This window comes from Cebus imitator, unplaced genomic scaffold, assembly GCF_001604975.1.
Source record: "Cebus imitator isolate Cc_AM_T3 unplaced genomic scaffold, Cebus_imitator-1.0 Scaffold381, whole genome shotgun sequence".
NCBI lineage: Eukaryota > Metazoa > Chordata > Mammalia > Primates > Cebidae > Cebus > Cebus imitator.
This window is the reverse complement of record NW_016107696.1, coordinates 1434779-1448517: the sequence shown is the minus strand read 5'-3', so window position 1 is coordinate 1448517 and position 13739 is coordinate 1434779. Positions and strand designations below refer to the sequence as shown.

The 13739-nt window shown below is 38.6% G+C and overlaps 1 protein-coding gene across 1 annotated transcript in view; it reads right to left on the bottom strand.

Moving 5' to 3' along the window:
* Nucleotides 1–10216: 10216 nt before the first annotated feature.
* SPAM1 (sperm adhesion molecule 1) overlaps nt 10217–13739 on the bottom strand; it is a 22419-nt gene continuing 18896 nt past the window's right edge. Inside the window, exons 4-5 of the mRNA XM_017507659.1 lie at nt 11308–11406; nt 10217–10620 (exon numbers count right to left, since the gene is read on the bottom strand). Of these exons, the coding sequence (XP_017363148.1) occupies nt 11308–11406 (99 nt within the window). The 3' untranslated portion in view covers nt 10217–10620. The remainder of the gene's footprint in view (nt 10621–11307; nt 11407–13739) is intronic.

Genomic DNA, 13739 nt, shown 5'->3' with positions numbered 1-13739 from the left:
AGAGTTGTGAAATGGAAATGATCCAAAATAATCATTAAACTTTAGCTAAAACAATTATTGAAGGTGACTCTGCACATTTCTGGTTACAGAGGATATTTATTATCATATCAACCTTATCCTAGATAAAATTTGTTTTATTTTGAAGTAATTAATAAGTTTATGAGGTGGTATTTTAAATTTTTTAATTTATTATTAATTTCTTTTTTGAGATAGGGTCTCACTCTCTCTCAGGCTGGAGTGCAGTGGTGCAATCATGGCTCACTGCAGCCTCGACCTCCCAGGTTTAAGTGATTCTCCCACCTTATCCTCCTGAATAGCTGGGACCATAAGTGTGTGCCACCATACTTGGCCAACTGTTTTTATTTTTTGTAAAGATAGAGTCTTGCCATGTTGCCCAGGCTAGTCTCGAACTTCTGGGCTTAAGTGATCCTCCCACCTTGGCCTCCCAAAGTGCTGAGATTACAGGTATAAACCACCACACTGGGCCCATCATTCTTATTTTTATATAGTTTGCTTCTATAACATACATTAATCCTGAGCAATTTGATAAATTGCACATTTTCTTCAGAGTTGGTTTTATTCCTGGTTACTTTTCTAATATTAGGCTTTCAATATAAATTACATTCCATAGTTTCCTCTGATCATAAAGATAAAAAAATTCAGTAGTTCATATGTTTAACAGACCATGGAACTTTTTAATCTCATTTTCTATAAATACATACTTACTGTGGTCTGTGTATTTGTATTCTTGCAAAATTCATATGTTGAAATCCTAATCCCCCAGGGGATAGTGTTCAAAAGTGTGCTTTTGGGGCACTCCTCTCATGAGCAGAATTAATGTCTTTATAAAAGAGCTCCTAGAGAGCTGCCTTGCCCCTTTCTACCATGTGGGGATGCAGCTATAAGGCACTGTCTATGAGCCAAAAGAGGACCCTCTCCAGATACCAAATTTGTTGGCACCTTGATCTTGGACTTCCCATCTTCGAAAACTGATACCTAAATTTCTCTTGTTTGAAAGCTACCCCAGTTTATGGTATGTTGTTAGAGCAGCCTGAATAGACTAAAACAGTGCTACTATATCTACTTGATTTTGACAGACAAATATAAAGAAAGAAAATAAAAAGCCTAAAAATAGAAGTACTAGAGGCGTGGAGACCAGTTAAGGGGCTGTGGCAGTTGGCCAGGCAAGAGAGCATGATGAGTAACACTAGGTTAGTAGCAGCAGAGGAGGTGAGAAGTGGTCAGATTCTGGACATATTTTGAAGGCAGAGCCAACAGGACTTCTGAGAAATTGAATGTGTGGTGTCAGAGAGATGTCAGGAGTGACTTCAAGAACTCAGACCTGAGCAGTCAGAGGAGTTGCCATCAACTATGGGGGGAGAACAAGTATAGGAATAGAAGGAGAATCAGGACATTGGGGCTCTGGGAAGCCTACAAGAAACCCCGCTTTGTGGGGTGCTCTATTGATCTCAGACCAAAGAAGGGACTGATGAATAAACTATCAAATTAGAACTGATCACTGAGAAAGAAACACATCTGCTATCATGACTGCTCCTCCAGTGGAGTAATTTTCTCAGGGGTTACAGTGTGGTTGGTTAGCAGCTTCATAAATATGGAAGACATCCTCATCAAAATTTAGAAGGTGGGTTGTGACTTTTTCTACCCTCTAGAGACTGAGGCCTAAGGAGAATGAGTATCTTATCTAATAATAGTCAGTAGTAATGTCCAGGTCTCCTACTAATCCTAGACTAAACACATCTTTAATCTTAAAACACTTATTGTTTATCAAATAGGAATAGCAAGCTGGACCCAGGAAATATGATTTAAAAAAATTATTAGCAATGATAAAGCAAAAGTTATACATAAACTAAATTGAAAATGATCAGTTGCAATAATCCCAGTAATAATAAATTCAGTAATTTGTAATTTACTATCATTATTATGAAATACTTCCTCTATGCAAGACATCACACTAAGTCTTATTATCTTATGGAATCCTCATCCCAATTTCCTAATTTTACAGATGAAAAAAAGCTTAGAGATGGGTTCACAGCTCAGAAGTGCGCATCCGAATCTTAAATCTACAACTGTCTGATTCCACAAACCATGCTAGCTAGTTACACTGCAAGAATAAGTTTAACAATTTAGAATTAGGTGTGTCTCTATCTCTTCTCATATTGCTTCATTTTGAAATATATCTTCATTTCATGGACTTAGGAGTTTCCATAAATACATCTTAACATAGAAAGCGTTACTTTGAGTTGAGGTGGCCACTTTTCCAGTATCATGTGATGGCTACCAAAAGGCTGCTTTATCTTGGGCAGAGCCCCCTCATGACAGAATAGGGTGCAGGAAGGGAACTTTCTGGGAGACCTTGAGGTCCTACTTCAGAAAGTGACATTCTTTCATTTGTAAGTTATTTTCTTATCTATTATTCATTATCTTAATTTGTCCTTACAATAATTACATGTGTTAGAGAAGACTTTCATTAACACTCTCATGTTAGAGAAGAAATTGTTGCCATAAATATTGAGGTGATTTGCCTAGAGTCTATCTCTGGGACTAGAACAGTTAGATTTATTTTTTAAGTGAGTTGTGCATTATTTTCCTCTTTAAAATCAGATTTATTGTTTTATAGGCAATAAAATTCATCCATTTTAAACGTACAATTCAATGACTTTTGTTAAATGTGTACAGCTGTGTGACCATCACTGCAATTAAGAAAAAAAAAAAAAAAAAAAACAGCCCCTTCTTCCCCTTTGTAGTCAATTTCCTCTCCTGACTTCCAGCACCTGGAAACCACTCATCTACTTTCTATCACTAGTTACTTCTTTTCTAGAATTTTATATAAATATAATTCCATAATCGCTTTGTGTCTGCCTTCCTTTGATTGCCATAATGCTTTGTATGTTTACCCATGTTATTACATACATCAGAAGTTTGTTCTTTCTTATTGCTGAAGAGTGTTCCCTTATATGAACATACCACAACTTGCTTACACATTCATCGGGTAATGGACATCTGGATTGTTCAGAGTTGTTTGCTGTTATGCATAAAGCTGTTATGAACACTCACAACAAGTCTTCATGAGGATATTTTTTTTTTCACTTTTTCCTGGGTAAACGCCTAAGAGTGGAAAGGCTGGACTGTATGGTAGATGTATGTTTAACTTCATAAGAACTGCCAGTTTTCTAAAGTGGTGGTAGCACTTTAAATTCCCACCAACAGTGTGTGAGTTCTAGTTGTTCTATACTTTCATCATCCCTTCTTATTTTGGCCATTATGGGCAAGTTACTTAATGCCCTCTATGCCTGATTTCCTCATCTTTCAATTTCAGCTGATAATAGTACCAACCTCATAAGATAATTGTGAGGATTAAATGAGTTAAGCATAGTCATATGCTTCGTGACTGAGTTTCAGTCAATGAAAGATTGCATATATGAAGATGTTCCATAAAATTATAATGGACCATATGTAGAAACCTGATATACGGCACTTGATATTGGCATTGCAGACCACAGTGTGGAAATGACTGATATTCAGAAGTGATGTTGGAACATTTGGGTTTTTATATGAATAAAAACATGTAAATACAAATATGAGCTGGTGCAATGGCTCATAGCTATAATCTCAGAGCTTTGGAAGGCGGAGGCAAAAAGATCACTTGAGGCCAGGAGTTTAAGACCAGTCTGGGCAAAGGAGAAAGTCCCTGTCTCTCCAAAAAAAAAAAACAATTAGCCAGGGGTGGTGGCACACACCTGTAGTCATAGCTACTTGAGAGGCAAAGACAGAAGGATTGTTTGAGCCTAGGAGTTCGAGGCTTCAGTGAGCTATGATTGTGCCACTGCACTCCAACTTGGGTGACATAGCAAAGCCTTGTCTCTAAATAAATAAATGTAAATATACACACCATCTAGATTTGTGTAAGTACACCCTAAGATGTTCACACGATGACGAAATCTCCTAATGACACATTTCTCAAAATGTATTCCTGTTGTTAAGTGACTCATGACTGTATGTGCAACACTTAGAACAATGTCTGGGGCTTGGCAAATGTTTAATAAAGATTAGCTGTTATTTTTGTTATTATTGTTACTGTTATTATTATCTTAACTCAAAAGAGTTGAAAACTTTTGCCGTGTGGTCCCCCTGTAAATAATCTTCCCAGAGCTGTGAGACTTATTTCAACAGTTTTATAGCATTAGTGGGAAGAGTGTAATAAGGGATGGTTTGGGAGCATGTCCACTTCTTCCATCCCCACATACCCCAGACACCAAATCCATTGGCAAGAAGCAAGATGGTGGTTTACCTGCTTTCCATATGAAGAATGAGGAAACTCATTTGATTCTCAGAAAAAGGCAATATTAGGGTTGGAGTTTAAAAGACAGAGAAGAAGGAGAAAAGCACTTCAGGATAGATGCTCCCAGAACTAGAGGGGAAGGAAGACTTAGGGAATAGAAGCAAGTCAGTTAGTATAAGCAGATATCTGAGGTAAAGCCTGGGGCAGACTAAAGAGGCTTCATGAACAGCTCTGGGAATGATGGTTTGGATGAGGAGAAGACAGGTAGGATGGAGAGGATTACACAGGCAAGATCTAGAGCCAACTAAGGAGATCAAATTGGTGCTAGAGAATTAAATCAGATTTGAGAAGGGGTAACCTGGTAGTTTCTGTAGGCTGAAGATATAATCTTTCTATAATTTCTCCCCACTAAGAATTATAAACTCCATTATACCCTTCAAGAAAGCCAGGAAATATTTCTACAGACAAAATAGCAAAATGTTCATGATGGAAACAGTACACCTATCCCAGGGAAAGAATGTGAGTCCAAGTCTTTGGGGAATAACTTCCCACTCCTCTCCTTGGCATGGTAGTCTCTAAGCATCATAGTCTGGATGATCTTAAGCCACATACGCACTCACTTCAACCTTCCTATTGACTCCTAGGCCAATCAAATCTCTTCCACCATCTTTCTCGTATAATTATGATGGGTTTTTCTGTCTCACTCTCCCCATCCTCATCACTTCTACATTCAGCCTCAGTATCTCTCTCTGCCTACCGCTTATACTGACACATGAACTTTCAAGCTCTGCTTTTTCCTCTTCGCCTACACTGGTCCATCGTCATCCCACCCCATTTCCTGAGTCTCCTCCGTCGAAGAAAAGGCACAAGGCATACATTTAGCATCCTTGTCTGCTGCATTATAATATCATCACTGTGAAAAACATTGACTGCACTGCCATATTCCCCTGTGTTCTCTCCTTGACTTTGTTGAGCTAACAGGGTTTGATTTCACATCAAGCTCAGTTCTTGTTTTGGTCTTCTCTGGCACTCCCCACCTCTCTCTGTGACCTTAAGTCAAATAGATGTTTTACCTCCTGTTTGGAGGCAGATAAAAAATGTCCTACTTCATGGCAGAGTTGTGAGGACTAGTTGAAACTCCTGAGATGTTTTGAGAACTTACTTGGTTCTTAGGAAACCTAAGTTCTTGACAGCCTCGCTGCATGGGTTCGTTGTAAACATGTCTGGGCTTTAGGTGCAATTTCTTCAAGATAGAAATGCACAAAAATGAAACTTCAGTGTGAAGAGCCATCAAATGCAACCCTAATGCAAGAAGCCATTGGTATGGCACCCCTTTTTGTGTTCAAAGTGCTTCAAATATAAATATTTTCTTTATTCTGATTTCCTCATTTATAGGCTTTCATGTGGAAGACCAAATGGTCAACACATGCGAAAGTGTATAGTAATACTTTTTTTATGGTAAAGGAGGTAATCTTGGAGAGAGGTTTCAGGCAAAGGTTTCTCTTATGTTACTTGGGTAAATGAAATCTCTTGCTAATTTATATGTACAAATATGCCTTTGAAATGACAACAACACAGCTCAAAATATATTGTATAATGAAAATGTGGGTGAAGGATACTAAGAGAAGCAGATGATGCCACCCAGAAAGTCCATCTGTGTGACTTTCAATGTGACTGTCTTAAGCAGGAGGAAGGATTCTATCCACTGTGGCAGGAAGCCTCAGATGCTGTTTTAGAATCAGAATCAGAAAGGAGTCCAGGGTATTTACAGGCTGTGGACGACTGCACCCTTAGCCTCAATCTTCCCAAGAGTGGTAGAGTGGCGGGCAAGCCCCATTTTCTGCTTCTGTCCCGGTTTACTCTTTACCAGGCTACTTCACAGAATCAACCTAAATAAATAAAAATGGCAGAAATCAACACTCTTTTTCTATAACCTTGAGCCAGATGGATAATTTTACAGGAAAAGATATGAAGGAGGAAATTCAAAAATATAAACAACAGATAAATCAAGCTTGATCCAGCTGGAGTCATTTCCCCCAAGGCAGAACAGTCTGCTCCATTGATTGTAGCCTGACAGAATTCCTCAGAAGAAATAAGAAGGAATAGCATGTTTGTATGGACCCCAGAAAAGAACCATGCCCTGATCCTATAAGCCTTTTTTAAAATATTGTTTTATTATTTGGTCTTCTTTTTCTTTCTCTCCCCTCTGTTTAGTTTCCTGATCATGCAAGTGAAACCCAGAGCAGTTACAAAGTTTGCTTAATACACTTTTTTGCCATGCAGAGGTATCAGGGGTACTATTAGGTTGGTGCAAAAGTTACTGTGGTTTGGGCCATTACTTTCAATGGCAAAATGTATTTTACTCATGCTTGACAATGGCTCACTAGTCCCTCAAATTCCTTCTCCCAGACAAGCAGGGTCCTACACCCCTGCATTCTAGCTGAAGCAGTTTTCCTCAATTCCAGGTCAAGTGGGGGCATGTATTACTTGCACACACACTGAGGTGTGTGCAGACAGTAGGGGAGGATGATCTGAGAAGCAACTTCATGGAAAGAAGCCAATCGGATGTGAGCAGACCATCCATGGGAGGCATCAATCTGAGGGGCAGAGCATGAAGTTCACTGAATACAACTGAAAATCAACCACCAGAGGAAATTTTAAACACAGCAGAGAAGGAAAAATCTGATTTAAGTCCAACTTTCTTACTGCTATTTGTGCTGTTTTGGCTATGTCACTTAGCATATCCAGGCCTCAATTTCCTCATCATGGACATAATGACAGCTTTTATCTCAAGTATTATTAGGACAAGATGTGAGGATACATGCAAAGCACTTATTAGAATACCTGGCATAAAGTAGAGGTTTCTTATATTTCATCTACTAGAATTAGTACTATTATTGTTATTGTTACCCTTAAGAAAGAGCAGAGTGGCTATATCCATATCATAGGGCGTTCATGTATTTAGTGTGGCAAGGAGGGATTAAAGAAATCCTACCTGCAGAAACACAAGATGCCTAGCACACGTCGACCCCAACTGCTCTTCCATATTAAAAATGAGAAAACTGAGGCAAAAGAGATTACATAATTTTTCCAGGGTCAAAGAAATAAATAGTAGAGTTAAAATTCAGGCCTGAGCAGTTAGCTCTGTCTCGGTAGCTAAACATTTCCAACATAACCCTTTAGTTTATTAGGGTCATCCACAGTCCCCAACATTTCCCAAGTTATACCTTCTCCCTTTTTAATTTCTGCTAGAATATACTTTCTCCACTTCTGGACCTAATAACCTTCTACACAACCTTAAAGTTGCAGCTCAAATGTTATCTATTGGGTCCTTGTGAAGCCTTTTCTAAGGCCACTAGAAAAGGCGGTTTCTCCTTTCACTGGGCTCACATGGATCTTTGTCATCACATTGAATTTGGGGTTCAGTTGAAGGGGCTGTCCACTCCTTCACAGCAGGGCTCTTAGCCTGATGTCTACCGAAGGACATCAAAGGGAGGTCCGTAAATCGGGCATGTGGATATGTACCTGCATGCACACATGCACAAACAAACAAACATGCACACGGATATGCTGCAGTGATTTTTATTTGATTTTCCCAAATCATCTTGGTGTACACAGGATTTTCTGTCTATTATGGGCTGCTCCTGTAGACAAGCACTGTATACCCATCAGTTTGGTCATGGTGCGTCAGAACAGCTTCCCACTGGTAGGAATTAGTGAACCTGTGTCCTTCAATGATGATCATGAGCATCTATCTTTGCTTTAGGACTGGCTTAAGTTAGAAAAATGTCAAAAGCAAAAAACCTAACAAAATATATCCAATATCCTTTGGCTTTGCTTTCTACTATGCATGATAGAATACCAAGGCCCAAGTACTAATGGAAGGAGCATTAAGCCAAAAATGCTGAAGTGACATCTCATACTTTTTGTTCCAAAAATATGTTAGCATTTTAAGAAAGGAAGGCTGGAGTTGAAAGGGCAAAACTTCGCCAGAATTTGATCTGACTATACACTAGGCAGAAGCATAGTGTCAATGTAGAAACAAGGTAACTGGTAAAAGCCATGTACCCCAGAAATAATTACGTTAGTCTGTGGTTTGAAGCAGAAGAAGCAGGTAAATGTAGTGTCTATATAAAATGAAATTATTGGCCTAGCACGGTGGATCATGCCTGTGATCCCAAAACTTAGGGAGGCTGAGGCATGAGAGTCACTTGACGTTAGGAGTTCGAGACCAGACTGGACAACATGTTGATACCCAATCCTTACCAAAAATACAAAGAGTTAGCTAGGTGTGGTGGCACGTGCCTGTGGTCTCAACTCCTCCATAGGCTGAGGTGGGTGGAGCCTTTGAGCACAGGAGGCAAAGGTTTCAGTGAGCCAAGATCACGCCACTGAACTCCAGCCCGGGTACAGATTGAGACCCCATCTCAAAAATAAATAAAATAAAATAATTCCATGATGATTGACTTTTAAAATTTAATATTTTGAGACATGTGATGAAGGAATTAGAAGATACTTTATGCAGTCAACTGATGCCTTCAAAGATTGTTTCCTATTTAGCAAGTCCTTTCTGAAATTTAAAATCCATCAATATCTTTGGAATGTTGGTAAGTTTCTGTTACAAATAAACATCACTGGACAATTTGTGAACAAACAGAACACCTGTGGTGCAAAGTAGCACATCTTAGAGTTTCACAGTTTTAGAGGAGGAAGTATCTTTATGCAGTAAGATCTGACTCATTGCTTTCTATGGTCCTGCTTGTCTGTAGCAAAGTGTCAACTAATGCGAGGGCCTTGAATCATTACCTTTTAAATATGTTGTCTCAGAAAATGAAAGCAGAATATGAACCTTTTTAAACAAATCTGTGATATAGAAATATGCAGACAACCCCAAACTCAGCATAACTCTTTTTAAAAGTACTTCTGAGGCCGGGCGCGGTGGCTCAAGCCTGTAATCCCAGCACTTTGGGAGGCAGAGGCGGGTGGATCACGAGGTCAAGAGATTGAGACCATCCTGGTCAACATGGTGAAACCCCGTCTCTACTAAAAATACAAAACATTAGCTGGGCATGGTGGCGTGTGCCTGTAATCCCAGCTACTCAGGAGGCTGAGGCAGGAGAATTGCCTGAACCCAGGAGGCGGAGGTTGCGGTGAGCCGAGATCGCGCCATTGCACTCCAGCCTGGGTAACATGAGTGAAACTCCGTCTCAAAAAAAAAAAAAAAAAAAAAAAAATACTTCTGCTCAGACAACCTTAAAATTGAAACATGGGTTCTTAATCCTTCCTTTGCTGACATCAACAACATCCTGTTGCTCAAGATGAAACTAAGTGATGTGAAGCCAATGGAAATTAAAGGACACAAATCTAATTCAGATAGTCTTGAAATATTTTGACACAAGCCCATTGTGTCATCTGTGAGCTTGAACTGATAGTGTTTGCTACAACATGCTGTTGCGAGCCCAGCTTTTTGGAATGTATTACCATCAAAACAAAGTCTACAGGAAAGTGCACATAGTGCTATGTCAAAAACCATTCTCTAATTTCAGATTCTCATTCAAAATAAGGAAGAGACCAGGTGCGGTGGCTCACATGTGTAACCCCAGGACTTTGGAAAGCCAAGGCGGCTGGATCACCTGAGGTCAGGAGTTTGAAACCAGCCTGGCCAACATGGTGAAACCCTATCTCTGCTAAAATACAAAATTAGCTGGGCATGATGGTGTGCACTTTTAATCCCAGCTACTTGGGAGGCTGAGGCAAGAGAATTGCTTAAACCCGGGAGGCAGAGGTTGCAGTGAGCCGAGATCACGCCAATGCACTCCAGCCTGGGCAAGAAATACGAAACTCTGTCTCAAAAAGAAAAAAAGAGAGAGAGAGAGAGATAAGGAAGAGATGCGTTCTTATTGAAATTTATTTTTTAGCAAAACCAAAATTTGTTTTTAATTTTATTTACACACTATGGATTTCTTTTTTGCTCCCCCAATTTCTAAGCATATTGCCTGAAATTACTTTTTTATGCTAAAATTGATGGAAAAGGCACGATTCTTTATAAAAGGCATTTTGATCTAATGTAATGAAATAAGCTGTGTACATATTTTTTCTTATAATCTTATATAAATATCTTCTGGAAAAAGAGCAATAGGCTTCATCAGATTCCCAAAGCCTCCATGATGTCAAAAAGGTTGAGAATAATACCATGAAAATCTGACTATCTTGAAGGAAGGGCTATCTTTGTAACTTGCCTTCTCCCCACAGCATCTAGGAGAGTGAGTGCACTTAAAACTCAAGGATGTTGGTGATGATAGTCATGGTTTTCTCATTTCCTAAAAGATATTGATCATGAGACAGAGTAAGCTGAGTAAGCAGAAACATATATGGATTTTCATTTTAAAACTGAGTTCAAAACTGTATTCCTTATAAAGTGAAGGAAGAAAGTCTTTAGTATCTTATGCATTGGAAAAGGAAGACCAGACTGGGAGGTTGTAGAACAAAAATGTATTTCCTTTGTTTGCTACCACAAAATTATGGACTAGAATATGTTTCTTTACTTGTAGTTTATAAAATTTTATACTGGGTTCATCAAAGTCAAAGTCTTTAACAATTAAAATAAACATCCTCAGGGTATTGATTTTGTTGTGGACTGAACTGTTTCCTCTCAAAATTCATATGTTAAAGTTATTAAACCCTAATACCTTACTATCATTATCATTATTATTATTACTATTTGCAGAGATGGGATCTCGTTATGTTGCCCAGGCTGGTCTTGAAGCCCTGGCCTCAAGCAATCCTCCCTTCTTGGCCTCCCAAAGCTCTGTGATAACAACCATTAGCCACTGCACCCAGCCTTAAAATCTAGTACTTTAGAATGTGACCTTATTTGAAGACAGGATCTTTACAGAGGTAATTAAGTGAAAATGAGGTCTTTAGAGTGTTCTCTAATCCAACATGACTGGTGTCCTTATAAAGGGAAGAAACATGATCAAAGACAAAAAGATAAGGAAGACAGTCACCTACAAGCCAAGGGAAGAGGCTGAAGCACATTTTTCCCTCGTGACTTTCAGAAAAAAGCTAATTCTGCTAACACCTTGATCCCAGACTTCCAACCTCCACTGTAAGAAAACTGTAAGAAAATTAATTTCTGTTGTTTAAGCCATTCAATCTGTGGTTCTTTGTTACGGCATCACTAGCAAACTAATAGAGATACACAGGATCTCTATTAGAATTCTCCTGAATTCCAGGAGACCCCAGGTAAAGAAAGTGAACACAGACTAAAGGGCTTGAGGAAACACTAAGCTGGGGCGTAGAAGAAGATATGATTTTTTTAATTCCTGTGACCACCACCCTAGGGAAAGGAGAAAGCACTCTTAAAATAGAGAGCTAGCTCTGAGGTTCCAAACTTTCAGTGCCTTCACCATACATCAAAACTATTAGATATACTATCCAAAACAATCTGTAGATTCATTGCAATCCCTATCAAAATACTAATGTCATTTTTCACAGAAATAGAAGAAACAATCCTAAAATGTGGGTGAATCCAAAAAAGAGCCCAAATAACCAAAACAATCTTGAGCAAAAGGAACAAAGCTGGAAGCATCACACTACTTGACTTCAAAATATACTACAACATTATAGTAACCAAAAGAGAGAGCATGGTATTGGTATAAAAACAGACACACAGACCAACAAAACAGGATAGAGAATCCAGAAATAAATCCACGTTTCCACAACCAACTGATTTTTAACAAAGGTGCCGAGAACATTTATTGGGGAAAAGATGCTCTTTTCAATAAATGGTGCTTTTCAATAAATGGTGCTGGGAGAACTGGATATCCATGTGCAGAAGAATGAGACTGTGCTCCTATCTCAAAACATACAAAACTCGACTCAAGATATATTAAAGACTCAAACATAAGACCACAAACTATAAAACTACTACCATGAAACACTGAGGAAATGCCTCATTACATTGGCCTAGGTACAGAATTTATGGCTAAGACCTCAAAAGCACAGGTGACAAAACAAAAAATAAACAAATGGAAATATGTAAAAAAAAAAAAAAAAAAAAAAAAAAAAAAAAAAAAAAAAAAAAAAAAAAAAAAAAAAAAAAAAAAAAAAGGCTTCTGCACAGCAAAGGAAACAGCCAGCAGAGTGAAGCAACAAACTGCCGAATGGGAGAAAATATTTGTAAACTATTCATCTGACTAGGGGCTAATATCCAGATATATACGGAACTCAAACAACTCAACAGTAAAAAAACAAATAATCCCATTTTTAAAACGGGCACTCCAACCTTGGTTTGCATCTTGGCTCTAGCCCTTGTTTCCCAATGGGTGACTTTGGGAAAGTTGGTCAGAGTAAAGTTTGAATTTCTTCACATAAAAACAGTGTCATCATTACAGGGTATTATGGAGATTAAATGAAAAAATGCCTATAATCTCTTAGCACAGGCCTGGCCCGGAGCAAGTAACCAAAAAATAAGAGATAAAATAAAAATAACAATACACCAAACAAGCATATGGTGCTTACTATGAACCAAGAACTGATCAAAGAGCTTACACATATCAATTCATTTTATTCTCACACAGATGAGGAAACAAAGGCACAGAGAAATTATGTAACCTGCTCAAGCTTACACAGTCAATAAATGATGGGCATAGAACTCAAACTCAGGTTGTCTGGCTCTAGAAACCATATTTTCAAACTGTTAGACATACCATCTCTCTCTAACATTATCTGTTGTAAAAGACACAGCTCTTATCTCTTTCTCTAGCTTTGAAATCACATGGCTTTAAAAAAAATACAAATACCTCAAATACAACATGCTCAAAGCCTAATCCCCCAGATCTGCTTCTCCACCTGTGTTCCTTTCTCAGGACTCAATGACATTGTCCTGGCAAGAAACTTGGTGGCAAATTGAGGTTAGGAGGCATGACTTTACTCCAGACAGATTGAAGATTGGCTGAAACATGAAATAGGCACCAAAAGCAATTCTCCATAAGGCACACTTGCCAGCATCATGACAGCTTATCATTGCCATGGCAATACCTGGAAGTTGTCTTTCCTTTCCATGGCAATAGCTCAGAAGATACCACCCCTTTTCTAGAAATTTCTGAATAACCTATGCTTAGTATGTATATAATTATAAGTGAGTCTACATATGACTGCACAACTGCCCCTCAGCAGCTACTCTCAAGCCCTGCTCTGCAGCAGCGGTCATGAAGCTATAACACTGCCACCTCGATAAATCTGTTTTCTTCTGCCACTGGGTCACTGTTGAATTCTTTCCTGAGGAAAGCCAAGAAACCTCCCAAGCTAAGCCCCAATTTTAGGGCTTACATGCCCTGCAAAAAAAAAAAAAAATAGGTTCTTTGCTTTCCCTGGACCCTCCTACATCTAATCATCCAAATATTGATTTTATATATATATATATATATATATATAT